Here is a 17,900-nt window from a genome sequence, read left to right as displayed (position 1 = left end):
AAATATAGCTCACCGAATCAAGGTATTCCCTTTCCATACCACACCTCAGGCAGGTTTGCATTGTCATTGTGTACCTAGTCTCCAACACAAGCAGGTGACCTTAGTGCTGGGGGGTGGAGTTTGCATTTAAAAGAATGTGTGCAAACTGGAAATAATGGAAGGGGAAGTTGAAAAGTGAATAAAATGACCTTTTACTAAGCTTGTTCTCCGATGGTGACACTGGTTTTCCGTGCTCTCTGATTGGTAGGAAAGTCTTTAATTGCTGAAGGTGTGGTTATATAAGTGAAGGACGCTTATTGTATGAACCCCTAGGAAAGACTCCGCCAGGACTGCAGGCGTCACTTTGGTACTGTATTGCAGTTTCAGTATTGAGCTGGGGGAGAAGGCGGTGGAAGACTCCCAGGCATTTGAGGGAATATTATTGCACTTGTAGCTACTTTTGTGTTGTAGTCTGGGGGGAGGTATTCTTGTTTTATTGTTAAAACTTTGTGCTTTGAGTTCGTATGCCAGTCACCTAGAAATGCTTTGTAATAGGTGAAAAATAAATCAAATAAATTTTCAGTTGCATGCCTTCTATTTAGGAGAACCAGATATATAAAGATATATAAACCTTTATTTTTTATTCAGCTTACGTTTGTTGGTGTACACATATAATTCAAAATCCAGCATACCTCTAAAGACCTAGTTAAGCTAGCACCAACTTTTATATTTGGCTCTCCTGACTGGGGAAGATACAGCAACTACTTTGCTTGTCAAAGCAACAATACCTATTTTAACAAAAGGTGAAAAATTGGGCCCCACTCACTGGGTAGTTTTCATATGGTGCTGTTGCTCTTGGACAGGACTTGTCAATGGATGATTCAAAGTTACGAGGTTTTTCAGAGTTTTGCCCCATAAAAAGCATTGCCAATCTCAGATCTTGTCTAGAGCTGATTCTTAGGGCTGTTTCATGTGACATTTTCTGTTTCTTTCTCACTGCCTTCCCAGCCGCTCTCGTCCATTTTCTGCGTCACTCCTCATAGTTGTGATCTGTGTAGGTTGTGACTCAGAAAGTCGAGGGAGTTACGTTGCGTAAAGGAAGCCCTGAAACACTTGCTGAGAAAATGCAGTAACTTCCTTTCCCTTTTTACAGTGAGTCTCTTCGTCTTGCGGTTTCTTCGTCTTGCGAAGCACGGCTATTAGCGGCTTAGCGGATTAGCGCTATTAGCGGTTTAGCGGCTTAGCGGCTATTAGCAGCTTAGCGGCTTAGAAAAAGGAAAAAAAAAAGGGAAAAAACTCGCAAGAACTCGCAAGACGTTTCGTCTTGCGAAGGAAGCCCATAGGGAAATTCGTCTTGCGAAGCACCTCAAAAGATGGAAAACTCTTTCGTCTAGCGAGTTTTTCGTCTTGCGAGGCATTCGTCTTGCGGGGCACCACTGTATCACCAATTTTGTTGCTTGCTAAACCTTCACAACAAAGTCCACTTTAAAAAACAAAAACAGATGCCCTGTCACATTTTATTGTCAAATTAATAAAGATGGTGGTTCGCCACAGATGCAAAAGCAGGGATTGCTGGGTAATGGCAGTTTTGTGAGAGGTGGGTTGGGGAACAAGGGCTCTCCTGCAGTAAATTGTCAGTAACTACAGTTCCTTCCCTTTGAATATGTGAATGTTGCCAACTAAATTAACTGTGATAAGGAGGTATAGGGATCTGATTATTGCACGTTGAAGTTCATCCCACAGATCACTGTGGTTGCAAGATCCACTTGAAAATTGCTTAGGGACTTTAGTAGACAGCCTGGTGATTTTCCTGCCTGTTGTAGCAATCATAAGGAGCTAGGTGCTGAACAATTTTTAATTGTATTTCTATTGCTTCTTTTGTTTCTTATATATTGTATTTTATTGTATTATTATCCTAATACAGAGTGAGATGAGCGCACAACCCCAGAGTCTGTCAAGACTGGCCCATATGGGCAGGGGTACCTTTACCTTTACTTTATCCTAATACAATTAAATATAAAAGAAGGAATAAAAGACACAATAAAATATAATTAAAAATCAATATACTTCATGTGATGGATGTGCTGTAAGCAAGCACAAACACACCATCGGCCACCTTAATGAAACTTGTGCGTGGGCCATTTTGGGGGCCCCCTGTGACAGATGTGGTATAGAATTCAGTTTGCCATTTCCCTTTGTGTCTACTTGTTGTTACGGATGCTTGATGACAGTGCTTCCTTAAGCTGATCTTTTGACAGAAATGATAGGGTAGCCCAAGATTTAACAAAAGAATGACTCTCCATCCCTCGGAACACAGCAGAAGTGCATGTTCTCTCAGCTGGGAGAGGTTCCTTCCTGGGCTTCCCTGCTCGCTTAGGTTTTGTTCTCTTTGGAATGAGATCACTGGAGTCTGACTGGTGTTCGTAATATTTGATCTGAAGTGGAGCAAAGGTGAAGGAAGCATCTTAACAAATTGCCGAAATCTTCCACAACGGTTCTTGAGGGAAACAGTACCCCTCAGACACCATGAGCTTTTCTGAACCTAAAACTTCAGGCATCCCACCTGTCTCAAAACTCTGGTCTTTCTTGTTGGCTTCTTACTCATAGCCCTAGGTTGTCTCCCCTGCCAAAAAGTGTGTGTGTGTGTGTGGGGGTGTAGGGTTGCCATATTTCAAAAAGTAAAAACTAGGACACCCCAAAAGTTGTTGAGCTTTTCTTTAGGAAGATCCCAAAATTGTTGCACTTTTTTAAAGGGAAACCCCCAAAGCGTTGCTTCCTCCCTCCATCAGTTCCACCTTTGAAATCTGGACGTCTTGCAGCCCTAGTGGGGATGGGAGAGAAATAAGGATGAGTCATCTCTGGCCGTCACCTTTGCCCTCTTGGGCCATTTTAGCTCCCATGGCAACATATCACCAGCCTATTTACCTCACCAGATAATATACGGGGCCAGCCCTGGCCATCTAGTTTGACCACTTTAGCAGCCCTGGCCTTGCTCAGACCACAGAGTTGGAAGGAAAGTTAGAAGTCATGCAGTCCAGCCACCCCACTCCCTTTCCTAAGAGAAACCTAAAGCTAACAGTTAGTAGAAGGGCACAGAGAAACAGTTCTGAGCTATATTGGCAGTTTTGGAGACAATTTTCTAGCTGGAGTTAGCTGGATCTGGGGGGCAGCCTTGGGGATTTCTTACATTTGATCTCTGGGAATCTGATGCAGAGTTAGCTGTGCTGCCTGTTGTTGGGGGTGTTGAGGTGCCCACTCTTCACTGCTTGTGTAGCATATACAACACCTTTTTCAAAAGAGCTGCAAGTCCAGAAGCCTCTTGTTCAAATGCTACTTCTGCTATGAACTGGCAGAGGGGCTTCAGGTAATCCACTCTCGGCTTCATCCCCACATCCACAACAAGGGAATGCATGTTCTAACTTACCTTACCAAAGCACCATAAGGATGACCAGTTAATGCCTGTGAACCACTTTGAAAATTTGAAAGCAATATACAAATGCTAAGTGCTCTTATTAAATAAAATAAACAGTATAAAAACTGGGTAAGCTTCCATCTCATCCAATGAAAATGAGCCTGCAACATCCTATAAAAATCCTCTGGGAACAAATGCCATTGAACTGACTGGGCTCATGTCTGAATGGACTTCCCATATTGATGGCCTGAGCAACTGTGGAAAATAGAGAACCCTTCATGATCTGAAGCCTGTTGAACTTCACTCATTATAAATGTGCAGCCTGAAACAATGCAAAGTTAGTGATATGTAAGTCATAAAATCATAGGATTGTAGAGTTGGAACAAAAGCCTTTAATAAAAGTAATGCAAGTACCATTTGAATAAATGATAAATGGCCACTGCAAGGGCAAACAGCTTGGATTCACTGAATACATTCTCCTTTTGGAGCTACTGAAGGCATAGTGCTACCAGAACAGGGTTGGAAGCCTTAGGAGAGAGAGAGAGAGAGGGAGGAGAAGAGACGGCCAGGTGGGGACAGGACAGGACTTTTCAAATAACTAATCAGTATGACTTCATTGCAGGTTGAGACTTTCTCTTCTGACATGTGGAACCCCAATTCAGGTAAACTTTGCTTTGTCAACATATCTGGTGGAGGCAGTTATTGGGCTCAGGCTTCAGTGGCAAGTTGATTCACCACATTGTAGCATATTTAAATGACCTAGACCAGTGCAGACAAACAGCCCACACATGAGATTGTGGCCTACACACACACACACACACACACACGAATGGGGGAGCTCTTTTATGTGAAAATAAATCTGGTATATTATTTATAGCACTATAGATATGTAACAAAATGGACCCTGAAGAAAGTTTACTTTTTGTTCACAAATAAGCACTGACCTTTGCAGTTACCCAGCTGGGAACCAGCTGCAACTAAGACATCTGCAGGGTTTGATACTGACTTACCTTGCAGGTCTGGTGTGAGGAGAAATGGCACACGGGGCATGAAAAATGATCAGAAAACCCCCCCAGGGAGGCAGAGGTCATGGTTTCCTGAGAGAAGACCTTCCCAATTTCTGGCTCCAGTGCATCAGCTTGATCAAACCTGTTAGTTGACGAAGGCAGTAACTATACATGGCCCCCAATCCTATGATTTTTGTTTTACTCTCTGGCAGGAATGCCTGGTGGGATGCCGCCGCAGCAGCCTTACCCTCCTGCTCCTCCATACTCTGGACCAGGCATGCAGCCCTGCCCGCCCCCAGGCTACCCTGGCCAGCTGCCTCCCCAGTCTGGATTCCCTGGGCCCTGTGCGCCCCCTCATCATGGGCCACCCCACCACGGACACCATCCTCCACCTGGAATGGTCCCTGGAGGCTGCCCTCCCCCACCGCCTGGTTGCCATCCTCCCGGAAGCCACCATGGGCATCACAAAAAGCCAAAGCACCACAAGCACGGCCATGGGCACCATGGGCACCACAGCAAAAAGGTAAGGAGGAGTGACTTCAGTAGCCATGGGCCTACAAGGCTCCAGTGCAAGGACGACCAGGGAGTCAGTAAAGGCGTAGGAAATGTGAAGTTAAGTCTAAGGAGAAAGCGGATGCCAGAGTTTAACTGGCATTTTCCATGTAATGCCCCACTAATTACTCAAAATCTTCATCATAACAAGCAGGCAGAAATAAAACTAAAGAGGTGAACTTAGAGTGGGCTGAAAATGCAGGAGGGGAAGAAAACACAACAGAAATCAATAAATATGAGCTGAAATAGCAGCAGTGATGGCATCTGTTTCTCTTTCAGCACCATGGCAGTTCCAGCAGCAGCTCCGATTCAGACTGAGAAAGGTGTCCGCTCCCAGCTGCATACTTGCAATCGATCGAGACCTGTTCTGACATTCCTCCATTGTCTTTCACATGGTTCAGTAATCATGTAATACTTTGTTCAGTTTGTAGCAATCCCAAAAGAAATGTTTAAAAAGCCATGTGATATCAAGTTTCCCTTCCATTTTCCATATCCATTCCTATATATCCATTCCTATCCATTTCCATCTTACCCCTGAAATAAAGGCATAATTTAGATACCCACCTTGACAAAGACTGAAATCCTTGCATTTTGCAGGAGTAAGACTCCTAGTCACATATGGAACATGCTTCACATGAATGTTTACATTGAATGCATGTTTGTCCACGGACTCTTCTAGCAGTTTGCTGAATCTTGGGACTGGCTCATAAAGGGTATTCTATGCTGGCTAACATGAAAGTGTGTTCTAATGCAATGATAAACGACAATATTTTTAAGCTAGTGTGAAAATGAGTTTATTTACCAAGAGTGCAATTTTGGCTCAAGTAAGGATGTTATTGCAGAAACAGCAATCCCAAGAATACACTGAAGTTGCAATTTCATTGCACATCCATCAACATGTTTTGCATGATGTCTGACTTGATGATTCACACTGTGTCTCCAAGGAGGAGGTGCTTTGTGATTAACGCGGGAGAAAGGGTGGTAACAGCAGTTAGAAGGAGGAGAGACAGACTTTCCACAGGAAGGTTGGGTACGTAAGAAAGGCACTCAGAAAGACAAAGTCTAATGCCATCTCATGCCAGCAGTGCTACTCATTGTGATTGGGGAAAGGGAAAGGGAAACCTGAGGCAAGGCAAGGCAAGGCAAGGCAGGTGGCTTTTGGCTTCTCCTTAAGTAGGGCATGGTGTGAAAACTCATGCTGCAGTAGGGGGAGCCAGAGACAATCCAAAGTGGATTGTCATGCCAGAGACAATCCAAAGTGATCCCCATAAAAGGTCTCAATGGCTGTCACCTGGACTGGAACAGGACGGTGTCAGCACAGGATGAGGACCCTCCATGGCTCTTCACCCTTTCCCTGGCTCTTGGTGTTACAAAGCAGACATAGTTAAGCTTGCAAAGTACATTTAAGTGCCAGAAAATTCTTTTGTTGCAACCATTAAGCAATCGCATGAAAAGCAAGGAGGAAAGTCCAGGCATTCACTGATGGAGTGGCCCAAAGCCCAGGATTCAGTGCTGATAATTTCCTGCAGCTGCTTTCACCTGTGAAAAAGGGTGGGATGTGACACAGCTGCATAGGAAACACTGGCAGGGTTTCCTTGGAAAGAGAATAAGGAGGTTTTAGCACCAGGATCAGGACAAGATTCAAATTATTCCCACCTCCCAGTAAAGGAACCAGTTTCTAGAAACAGATGATTGGGACGTGAGGTGCTGATGTGTGGTGTGGGGATGGAAGGACAGTTTACTGGAGACCCTTGTTGGAGATGATTATTCTTTGTGCTGAATGTGAACACTTTGCTGTTCTTCTGTTTAGCACCTACATGATTACAGCACAAAAAAAATCTGTTTAAACAAAGTTGTAAGACATGACAGATTACACTGTGTAGTTTTGGATCCTTCCTCCACCTTGGTTTTAATTAGCACCATAAAATTGAGTTGAGTTTCATCATGAAATTTAAAATGAGCCTACAGGTTTTGGCTATAAAAATAAATCCACCATTTGCTAAAAACCATATAACAATTTTAGGACATTAATAACTTTGGTGTGTGATGAGAGACTGCACTTCCCTGCAGCTAACAGATCCACCTAATGAATCTATCAAAGAAGCCAGGCTGGGAGAGGCTGGCATAGTCCTTCTCCCGGAAAATGGCTGCCTGGTCCCCCAGACCAATCTTCAGCAGAACATCCATGTCCACATCGCTCCCTAAGGCCACCACGGTGGACATCACATTCTGCTTCTTCATGGAGTCAACAGCCTCAACCAGGTTTTTGCTGCCTGTAATGCCATCTGTGATGAAGACAAATGACAGCTCAGCGTTGCGCCTGGCTGCTCTCTGCCTGTCTCTTGGGTTGATGACAATGTTGTTGACGGCATGGATGATGCCAGACCCAATGTTGGAAGAAGAGTCCAAGTATTTGATCTGATCTAAGGCATCCGAGATGATAGTGAGATTGTTTGTCAATTCAAAAGCCACCCTATGTTCGTTCTCACTTCCGTACTGCACAAGGGCAATGCGCGCATTGATACTGTCATTGTTATTTCTGGCCAGGGTTAGACGTTGGGCCACATCTTCAACAAAACGGTAGGCCCTCTGGAAGTTCAGTTCGCCAATTCTTTCAGAGCCATCCAGGAGGAAGACAATGTCCACAGGGCGCTGTGTGCACTGGGCAACAGCAAGCTCTGTAGGGGGAAAAGAAAACAGACCGTCATCCCTCTGGGGCTACTGATGAGGGCATGGCTTTCATAGACTCAAAGAACTGAAGACTTGGAAGGGACCCCAAGGGTCACCCAAGCCCTGCAATGTAGGGGGTGCTGCTGTTTTTCTAGACTGTAAGGTCTGAAAACCTATTGACCTATCAGGTTGAGGGAATGTTTCCGCTGCTATAGCCCAAGAAACAGATGAGGGCCTGGGGTTGAAACCCATATTCAGCCATAAAGCCCATTGGGGGTTGTTAAGCAAATGACTCAACCTAAAAGGTAAAGGGTAAAGGGACCCCTGACCATTAGGTCCAGTCATGGCCGACTCTGGGGTTGTGGCGCTCATCTCGCTTTATTGGCCGAGGGAGCCGGCGTGCAGCTTCTGGGTCATGTGGCCAGCATGACTAAGCCACTTCTGGCGAACCAGAGCAGCGCACGGAAATGCCGTTTACCTTCCCGCCGGAGTGGTACCTATTTATCTACTTGCACTTTGACGTGCTTTCGAACTGCTAGGTTGGCAGGAGCTGGGACCAAGCAACGGGAGCTCACCCCGTCGCGGGGATTCGAACCGCCGACCTTCTGATCGGCAAGTCCTAGGCTCTGTGGTTTAACCAATAGCGCCACCCGCGTCTCACCTCAAAGGGTTGTTTGAGGATAAAAGGGTATGAGAGGGAGAACCATGTATGCTGCCTTGAGCTACTTGGAGAAAAGGTGGGATAGAAACGGGATGCAAAATTTAAAAATACCCAGCATACTTCAAAGGAATATTGACAGTGGCAGATCTGACAAGCAGCTAGTCCTGTGAATCAGTAAATAATCTAAATCAAATAAACCTCTTTTTCTGAACCCACATCTCTCTATTAACAAGTGAGTTCTTTCCCCACCAAAGAATGAGTGAACAATACAAAACCTTTCAATGTTTCACATTCACATAACTGATTCATTTCCTCCCCTTGAATCTGGTACAAATATTTTCTACCTGAATGTTTGTAGAAAGTAAGGTCGCCATCTGAGATTGTTAAACACGGGACATGATATTTTGGGCAAAGAAGAGCAATTTATACAATGCTCCAAACTTGAAAGAAAACCTGCCATGCATTCAGGAGGCAACTCAAAGTCAAACACGAAATGCTTAAAGCAGCTCACAAGAACTCCAGACAATAATGACTGAAGAGCCAACAGTAAAGAAATCTGTTATAATATTTGTTGCTTCCAAATTATACAATGAAGGAAAAGAGGGCTGCATACAAAGCTGAACCCCTGTCCACTTCTGCCCCAGGTGTGGTATTGCTTAGTACTTCAGACATCTTAGTTAGCTGAAGGAAGAAAACATACGTTTCAAAGAGGCTGCATCTACAAACAGCAAACATTTCTATAACTTCATGTCAGATATTTGTGGACTACAGTTCTTCAGCATTCTGAGGAGGATCTTCTCTTACATCTAAAAAATGATAACACCCCACCCCCGACTCCCACAATTGAGGGGTATTTCATGCAGCAACTGGAAAAGAATAATGATAAACTCTTTTTGGTGTGAAAAGGAGGAATGGTCTCAGTGTTGGCCATCTGCTTCACAACTTCTGTGCCTGGGGAAGAACCTGCCCCACAGCAAGGCAAGACCTGGGCACAGAAATCTGTGGTTTTCTACACATATCCCCCCCCCCCCACCTCAGTGACTTATTCTAAATTTAACCAAGCCAACCTGGGGCAACAGCACTTTGGGCTTTCCCACACTTCCAGCTGCCCCATTCTTTCTAGCCCTGGCCTGAGAGGCTCTTCTTTTATCCGTGGGAAAACCTGCTGTTTCCTGCCGAATCAGAACAAACATCGATGGGGGTTTCTGTGGACTGGCATTTGTCAGAGCAATCCACAATTCAGCGGTAAACAGAGGGTTTTCCCAGGGATAAAACAAGAGCCTCTCAAGCCCATGCCTAGAAAGCGTGGAGTGAAAAGAAGAAAAGCTGGACCAAATGGAAGAGCCCTGGCAGTTTGTAAACTAACCCGATTATACACCCCCCTACTTTTGAGTTATGAATACTCTACTTTTAAGGATACTTGTAGATGTTATTGCTAGCTCATTTTTAGTTGTATAGCTTGCACTGTTAAAAAAAACAAAACGGACCTAGCAGTTCTTGCCCCACGAAAAGAGGCTGCAAATGCGTAAAAACTCTCCAAATTAAGAGTCAAAAGCTCCAGTCTTGCCTGGTGCCTGCTATGAACTGAGAGCTTACTTACCTGTATTATTTATGTCCGATAAAGGTTCACATTCTTAGTACTTCTGAAAACTTCCTTGCCAGTGAGGGATATTGGAACAACAACTTTGTATATGCCTAAGCGCAGAACGCAGGTGGCGCTGTGGGTTAAAGCCTCAGCGCCTAGGGCTTGCCGATCGAAAGGTCGGCGGTTCGAATCCCTGCGGCGGGGTGCGCTCTCGCTGCTCGGTCCCAGCGCCTGCCAACCTAGCAGTTCGAAAGCACCTCCGGGTGCAAGTAGATAAATAGGGACCGCTTACCAGCGGGAAGGTAAACGGCGTTTCCGTGTGCGGCTCTGGCTCGCCAGAGCAGCGATGTCACGCTGGCCACGTGACCCGGAAGTGTCTCCGGACAGCGCTGGCCCCTGGCCTCTTGAGTGAGATGGGCGCACAACCCCAGAGTCTGTCAAGACTGGCCCGTACGGGCAGGGGTACCTTTACCTTTTAAGCGCAGAACGCCAGGAGGACCCTGGAAAGGGCTGCCTTCCTTCCTTCCTTCCTTCCTTCCTTCCTTCCTTCCTTCCTTCCTTCCAATTGCCACTTTGCTCCCAGAACCTTCATGACTGTCCCGCCACGGCCACAACTGCAGCCACAACCCTCACCTGTTGACCATGCTCCTCAAGGGAGGCCATCTGGGCTGCAGGACCAGCCCTGTTACCTGAAAGAACACTCAGTCAGCTGCCCCTGAGGACCAGCCCAGATCCTTTCATTTATTTGGTAAATTTCTATAACACCCTTCGTCCAAGGATCATAGGGTAGATTACAGTAAACCTAGCAACACTAGGCATTATATAAAAAAACCCCCTCTGCCTTCAGAGCTAACTTTTCAACCTGGAGCACCTCGTCTCACTCACGAGAACCTTGCCTGGTGATGCTTCTGCTTCTTTTAATGATTGGCTCTGCCCCCCCCCCCACCCCGGATTACATTTTCTGTCACTTTAACTGGATTACTGTTTTCTCTCATGTTACTTTATGGAACACAAGGTGTGGTGTTCACGGTCTGCCCTGTCCTTGACAAGCCCACAGCTTTTCATATAATTTATATGATCAACAACAGATCTGCTCAAAGCCTAGCCGATTGCATCCTGCAAGCCATAGAGCCACAGCATGGAGCCACAGAAGCAGTTACAACCATTTTTTAAAAGAAAATGCAGTCGGCGACCATGTGGGTCTTAGGTGTGGTTCCACATGTGTGCAAAGGTGAAGGCAATATCAGATGAGCAAATTTCATGTATTAGGACAAAATCTGGATTGGCCTGTGATCACATGTCAGACTACAGTCACAAGACGTACACAGTTCATATGGGTCAACCTTGCAAAATTAAAATTAAGGGGGTATGTAAAATGTGTGTGAATTCTGTCTTTATGATAAACCTCTGCCTCATGAAGTTGGAATAGTGGAAGGGGGACTTGCACAAAGGTTGAACTGCATTCAGAATTCAGTTCTGCTTGGCTAGGTGTATACTATCAATAGTTACTTGGGATTTAGCCAGTCATTACTGAAGTTTGCAGTGGTGGGAGTCGGGTTAAATTAGATTGCTTAAAAGTGTCTAGCAAGCAAGCAATTCCTCCCTCACTGAACCCCTTCAGACAGTCTAGTTCTCCCTGCTTTCTAATGCTTGGTGAAGAAAATAATGTTTGCTAGCAAAAATACCATTTGAAGCTATATGGGATTCCCCCCCCCAACTTGATCACAACTAATAATGATAAAACACAAATACTGAATTGAATAATTGTTCAGAGTCTTTTAAAAACAGGCCAATATATTTGTAGTTTTCCCAAATGTGTATTATAAATGCATTATTTCTTCATGCAGAGGCTGTTTTTGCTACAGTGTTGGAAATACAACAATAGCTTAAATGCATTACTTCTGTGTTGGACGCCTTATCTAATTCTCTTATTGACTATCTATGGCATTTTGGGCTCAATTATGGGCCCTCATGTATCATAGACATTCGCCCACGCAAAAGGTGGCAGGACAGTCATCTCGGAGTCTCAAGATATAGAATCTTGATACCCACAAACCTAAATTTTCATTTTGTATTGCTTTTTACAGTAATAGAATATCCTTCTTAATTTCCATCAGTAATTTTGATGACAGTAGCTCACTAAGGAGGGCAAAAGATGTGCAAAATAGAGAAACACATATATACAAAAACAAACGAATAGACCAGGAATGAAACAAATCCCACAGAGACCAAGTTCTAGCAAGGACAATCCCAGGGAGATTCCTGGGAAGGACCTCTGCTGTTTGCTCCACACCAGTTTTGACCAGTGGATACTGAGCTGGGCAACTGATGTGGCAGACTAAATTACTGTATTTTTTACTCTATAAGACTCACCTTTTCCCTCCTAAAAAGTAAGGGGAAATGTGTGTGCATCTTATGGAGCAAATGCAGGCTGCGCAGCTATCCCAGAAGCCAGAACAGAAAGAGGGATGGCTGCTTTCTCTGTGCAGCAATCCCTCTTGTTGTTCTGGCTTCTGAGATTCAAAATATTTTTTTTTCTTGTTTTCCTCCTCCAAAAACTAGGTGCGTCCAGTGGCGTAGCGTGGGGAGTGCAGAGGGGGCCGGCCGCACCGGGCGCAACACCTGGGGGTTAGGGTTAGGGGGTGCAAATCCACGGGTTAGGGGGCGCAAATCCACGGGTTAGGGGGTGCAAATTACTTGCCTTGCCCCGGGTGCTGACAACCCACGCTATGCCACTGGGTGCGTCTTGTGGTCTGGTGCGTCTTATAGAGCAAAAAATACGGTATTTCTAGGTGGGAGCATCCAAGGCTTTACAGTGAAGACAGAGACAAGGGCTGCGGTTTGAATACACATTCCAAGCTGTGAGAACAAATGCTCTGGAATGCCGTGAATGTGTGTTCAAAACACTTCGGCCACAGTTCCGAATATCTGGCTGCACCCTGAGAATTCAAGAGGGAAAATATATGGGATCAATGTTTCCTTCCGTTACCTAGAAAAGTCCTTTCAGTAAAAAGACAGACAACAATTTATAGACAAACAATAGGGAGAGGAACACATATAGCTTTACAACACAGGATCAAAATTCCAGCTCATAAGTTTCTGCCATACTGATAGGTTGGCAATGCTATGTTTTGAGGACAGAAACAGACAACTTCCAACCACTGAGAAATGATCCATGTTTGTAATGGTGTGAAGAAGCAGTCATCTGTAAGTGTGTTGGTAAACTGAGGATTCCTACGCTCCAAAAATCACTTCATAATTAAGGGAAGTGGGGAATAGGGAAGGTACGGATGCAAGTGTGTAGTTCATATTTTGCGGCTTTTAGCATGCTCAGAGGCTGCCATCATGTGGTTGGCAAGAGGACTGTTCTTAGACTCCCCACCCAAAAAGTCCACATTGGAATGTTTCAAGAATACGTGAGTTTATCAGCACAGTGTGATTTTTCAAGTGAGAAACTCAGGAAAGTCTGTTTTGGGGCCATCCTGCCTTGTTTGCTTTGTTCTCTACATGATAGCTCCATTTCTCCTCTGGCAAGGGCCAAATGAGCTGGTCTGGCAGTAAAGCTGCGTATAAGCCTTAAGAGCAGCTGAGACTGACTTTTTCAGAAGTTCCTATTTCTAGAAGCTTCTCTTGTTGCAATCGCCTAGCACTAATGAGAGCTCCAGCAAGATTTCTACAGGTAAAGTGACATTTCTGACTAGCTTCATGTTTCATAGGCAGAATGTCCTATTCTTTTGACAGAGGCAGAGCACAGTCTCAGCAAAGGCCTATTACAGTATCTGGATCCCCAACAATCTCGCTGTGCACCATTTTAAAGGTGTCAATGAACAGGTCCATCCACTCCTGCCGCTCATGTCCAGTGGAAAACTTGGCTTTTTCGGCGGTATAGGCCAAGGTGGCCACGAGCTGGGTGTACATGCTGGGGTCCTGGATCTCCCTCGTGGAGTTCAGGAACTGGGCGATCATAGGTTTGGTGCTGGGGAAAGGTATCTTGTCTCCCTTTTCCATAGGGCGGAAAATAACTGGGTTTTCGATCCCAGGGTTCCTCCCATCTGCAAGTGAGTGTCAAAAGAATATTTTCAGGGCTTTCTGGTATGGCATGGACCTCTGGTTTTCTATTCACTTTGATTCTGTATACCACACTGGTGTTGGGTTCTGAAAAGGGTGCTCGCCTGGGTGGAGTTAGGGTGGAGCCTTACGGATCTAGCTTGGCATAATCTGGGGGTTACTGGCTTTCCAGACCTGACCAAAATGGTTCTCCTAGTTTTAAACTGAGGTGGTAACAGCTACAGTTCTATGTTCCCTCTCATCCTCAAACAGAATTTTAGGTTCAGAAAGAATTTCTCTTCTACTGCATCATAGGAATGTCAACAGTCTATCAAGTGAAAGACCAGCACTAGTGCCAGACGCACTAGAAGCAACGGAAAAGGATCCTACTGCATCAAACAAGTTCAGTGACAGAGTTACAACAGGAAAATAAGAAGGATGAAAATGTAATTCACTTTAATTAATTAAAGTCAGTGTTAAAGCTAATCAAGAGTGAACCCACATTTGACAAGTGAAGAGGGTGTTATTCCTTAGCCCTCTCCTTCCTGAACCATAACCACTCCAAAATCCACATCAGAGACTGGCAAACGAAAATATTAGAAAACAGTGTGGAAGCCATTCAGTCTGCATCTGACAAGAGTCTTAAGATGGGAGCTGGGAGGAGGTATAAAACTCTTGTACGTTCTATGCAGGTTTCAGGTTGTCATAAGGCATTTCAGGAAAAAGAAACATACAAGAAGCATATCATCTTCCCTGGTAATACAAAAACCAGCTTTCACATAACCTAAAACCTGCACAACACCCATCACAGTCTCCTTTGGAGGCCTGCTGCCTTCTCCCATGTTCCATCTTCAGACCCTTACCAGGTATAGACTGGATGGTTTCAACACCAGCCAAGTCCTCACTCTTATTTGTTTGCCATCTGAACCAATTATTTGGAACAATATGGTTGGCCTAACAAAGGCATTCCCCTACTATGGATTTTGGAATGATTAAAGAAGTCATTATTTTTATATAGGATACTTACTCAAGACATTCTCAAATCATACTTTTTATTGTGTATTTCTATGGATAATAGGTGGTATACAAATTTAATAAATAGAAAAAAATGAAACACTGTACAGTGGTGCCTCGCAAGACGAAATTAATCCGTTCCGCGAGTCTCTTCGTCTTGCGGTTTTTTTGTCTTGCGAAGCACGGCTATTAGCAGCTATTAGCGGCTTAGCGGCTATTAACGGCTTAGCGGCTTTAAGAAAAAGGAAACAAACTCGCAAGAACTCGCAAGACGTTTTGTCTTGCGAAGCAAGCCCATAGGGAAATTCGTCTTGCGGAACGACTCAAAAAACGGAAAACTCTTTCGTCTTGCGCGTTTTTCGTCTTGCGAGGCATTCGTCTTGCGAGGTACCACTGTAATGAAAAAACCTCTTCTACATGCTTCAACCTTATGTAAAGAATGGAGTGGCTTGTTTTATTTCTCCACTTTCCCTGGGAAAAGCCACATTTTACCACTGAATCAGAGCAAGTGGCAATCTTCAGAAAACCTGATTGCTGTTGCAGGGACAGAAAAGACCTGCTTGGACACAGAGCTTTAAAGTCAGACCTGTGCCCAGAAGCATGGCTCCTGACAGGCAGAGACTCCTCAACAATTTGTCCATGAAGTTTGGTTCCAATGAATTCACGCAGCTGAGAAACTCAAAGCAAACCTGCTCTGAAGCTGATGGCCTGATCGGAAGAGGCTGCACAGTCATATCACTGCGGTGAACACTACCTGTTCTATGTTCTATGAGTTTAACTTTCTTCCACACTCATTCCTTCCTTCCTTTCCACTCAATTTATAGAGCTACTAAGAACAAAAAAATACAACATGCATTACGGGAGAAGGTCCTTCCATCAAACTACACAGAGCAAGCATAAGCTATACCGTTGAAAAGCTCTATTTTTATCAATATACAGACGGCAACCATTTTAGGCCTGCCCCATTGATGCACAATTGCCAACGTCTGCAGAAAAGGACAGAATGAGGGGGGGGTTAAGGGGGGCGCTTATGCATGCTCCACTGACACGAGCGGGGGCAAGAACAGAAACCCCACACTAATGAAAACTGCAACCAAATCTAAACTTAAATAATAGTAGGACTTATAGAACAGCACTAGAAATACTACGTATTGATCAACTCCCTTTATCTCTTTTAACTTAAGCAGGCCTTTGCCCTGATCTGGTTCCTCTATTCTCTGTCAGTTATAGAAAGGGTCTTGCCTGTTGTTCATTTGTGGGCTAGGATTAGCTTCTAACAAGCTTGACTGCGCAGTGCTGAACATATCCCTCTGATCCAGATTTAAAGGGTTGTGCTCTTTGGACTTCAGAAGCAAAGCTCAAAGAGCATTTGGTTTTCTCCTAAACCTGCAGGCTAGCAGTGCCTACTTAGCATGAGTGTCCACCACACTATGAGGTTTTATCCAGAGCTCATTACACATATGGCCTTGCGGACTAAAACTGGTCTTCCTCACGACTCTGCAAATGTGGAGCATTCCACATTCTTCCTGTCATAAACCTGTCTACTTGTTGTCTGGCTGGAGGACTGGAGCAGAAATCCCCACAAATGGAGTGTTTCTATCCTCTGACAGACTGTTTCAGAGAAGGCTCCGGAATGGCCGCAATATTGGCACACATTCTCAGAGTGTAAATGGCTATTCCCATCCTAGCTGTAATGCAAAAATACATTTACTTGGAGATATAGATGATTAAGTAGAATGGAATAATGTTGAAAAGGAGATGTACTGACATTCTGGTCAACATAAGCTCTCCCTCCCCCACCTTCTGTTTCCTGGACTAGAACTTTCCATTATTTCTCCAAATCAGGTGATACAGTGAACAGGGAGGGGGTGGCAGGGACACAATGACAAATGCTTTTACCTGTTTGGCAGGGCAGTTCGGGGCAGACAATCTGAGGATCTGAAATAAGAATGAAGATGTTCAATTGAAACCATGCAGAACACTACTGGTCTAATAATGGTTAGGCACACAGAAGTCAGAGGTTTCTGCCCCCCAGCCCCCCATGCCCCTCTCCATCCTGACAAACAAGAGCTCAAGGACACAAATGCTCTTGAGGAGGAAACAGAGTAGGGCCAGAGAGAGAGAGTCACAAGGGCTGCATCCAGCAGGTTCCCAAGAGCACAAGGTTCAACACCACCTATGGGGCAGTTTCCCCAACCGCTGGAGGTAAAAAGAGGGCCTTACACTTAGAAGTAAATCCTATAGATCTAGGATTTCAGTCTCAACCAAGAGGCTACAGGGCATGTAAGTGGCCTCCAGTTGAATGCCTGGGGACTGGCAAATATGCCAACAGACTCTCCACGTTTGACTCCTATGATGTGTCCTTCAACAGTCCGGCTTTGAAATTTATTCAGAGGTTTCTAGTTGGCTCAAAATATGGTGACTGTAGCTCAAGGACACAAATGCTCTTGAGGAGGAAACAGAGTAGGGCCAGAGAGAGAGAGTCACAAGGGACTGGCTTGCATCAGGGCTGCACTATTATTTTCAGGATGAGTTTTAGTTGGCACTGGGAAGTGATGTGGAATTAGTCTGGTTTATACAGTATTAATAATACTGGGATTGTGTGGATTTCTCCCAATACAGTTGTACACAATTTATTTATTTTTTTACTTTTCAGTTTTATTCCTTTTTGAAACATGTTGTGACCAGTCTGACACCCCTTGGGAAAGGATGGGCCCTAGATCCCATCAGAATGATGTAATGTAGACTGCTATTGGCTTTGATGTAGCCCATTATGGCCCACTTTTAACATATGGTGCCAGGAAAGAGAGAGAGAGAGGGAGAGGGATAGGGAGAGGGAGAGGGAGAGGGAGAGGGAGAGAGAGAGAGGGAGAAACTGCTTTATATTGGAGAGGCTGTGACCATAAACCTCAAAGCAAAAGCTGAGGGAGTTAGGATCACATTCCCCCTACTTCGTTCCATCCTCAGCGGGGG

At 44.8% G+C, this 17,900-nt stretch overlaps 1 protein-coding gene and 1 long non-coding RNA gene across 3 annotated transcripts in view; one reads left to right on the top strand and one right to left on the bottom strand.

The window, feature by feature from the left end:
* Nucleotides 1–223: 223 nt before the first annotated feature.
* Nucleotides 224–5,513, top strand: LOC307220178. Its single transcript, XR_013840752.1, has 4 exons — nt 224–346; nt 4,014–4,053; nt 4,611–4,921; nt 5,230–5,513. It is a non-coding gene; the product is annotated as an uncharacterized lncRNA (long non-coding RNA).
* Nucleotides 5,514–5,719: 206 nt separating this feature from the next.
* Nucleotides 5,720–17,900, bottom strand: part of COL6A2 (collagen type VI alpha 2 chain) — a 44,146-nt gene continuing 31,965 nt past the window's right edge. The window contains exons 27-28 of one of the 2 annotated variants that reach the window (XM_079977057.1): nt 16,827–16,865; nt 5,720–7,628 (exon numbers count right to left, since the gene is read on the bottom strand). In XM_079977057.1, coding sequence (XP_079833183.1) covers nt 7,021–7,628; nt 16,827–16,865 — 647 coding nt within the window. In that variant the 3' untranslated portion in view covers nt 5,720–7,020. Of the gene's footprint in view, nt 7,629–13,270; nt 13,919–16,826; nt 16,866–17,900 lie in introns of those variants that run through there. The other variant, XM_079977058.1, reaches the window with a different exon arrangement.

This window comes from Podarcis cretensis (assembly GCF_951804945.1).
Source record: "Podarcis cretensis genome assembly, chromosome: 1".
Taxonomy (NCBI): Eukaryota; Metazoa; Chordata; class Lepidosauria; order Squamata; family Lacertidae; genus Podarcis; species Podarcis cretensis.
Note: the sequence above shows the minus strand (reverse complement) of the source record. Positions and strands in the feature narration are given on the sequence as shown.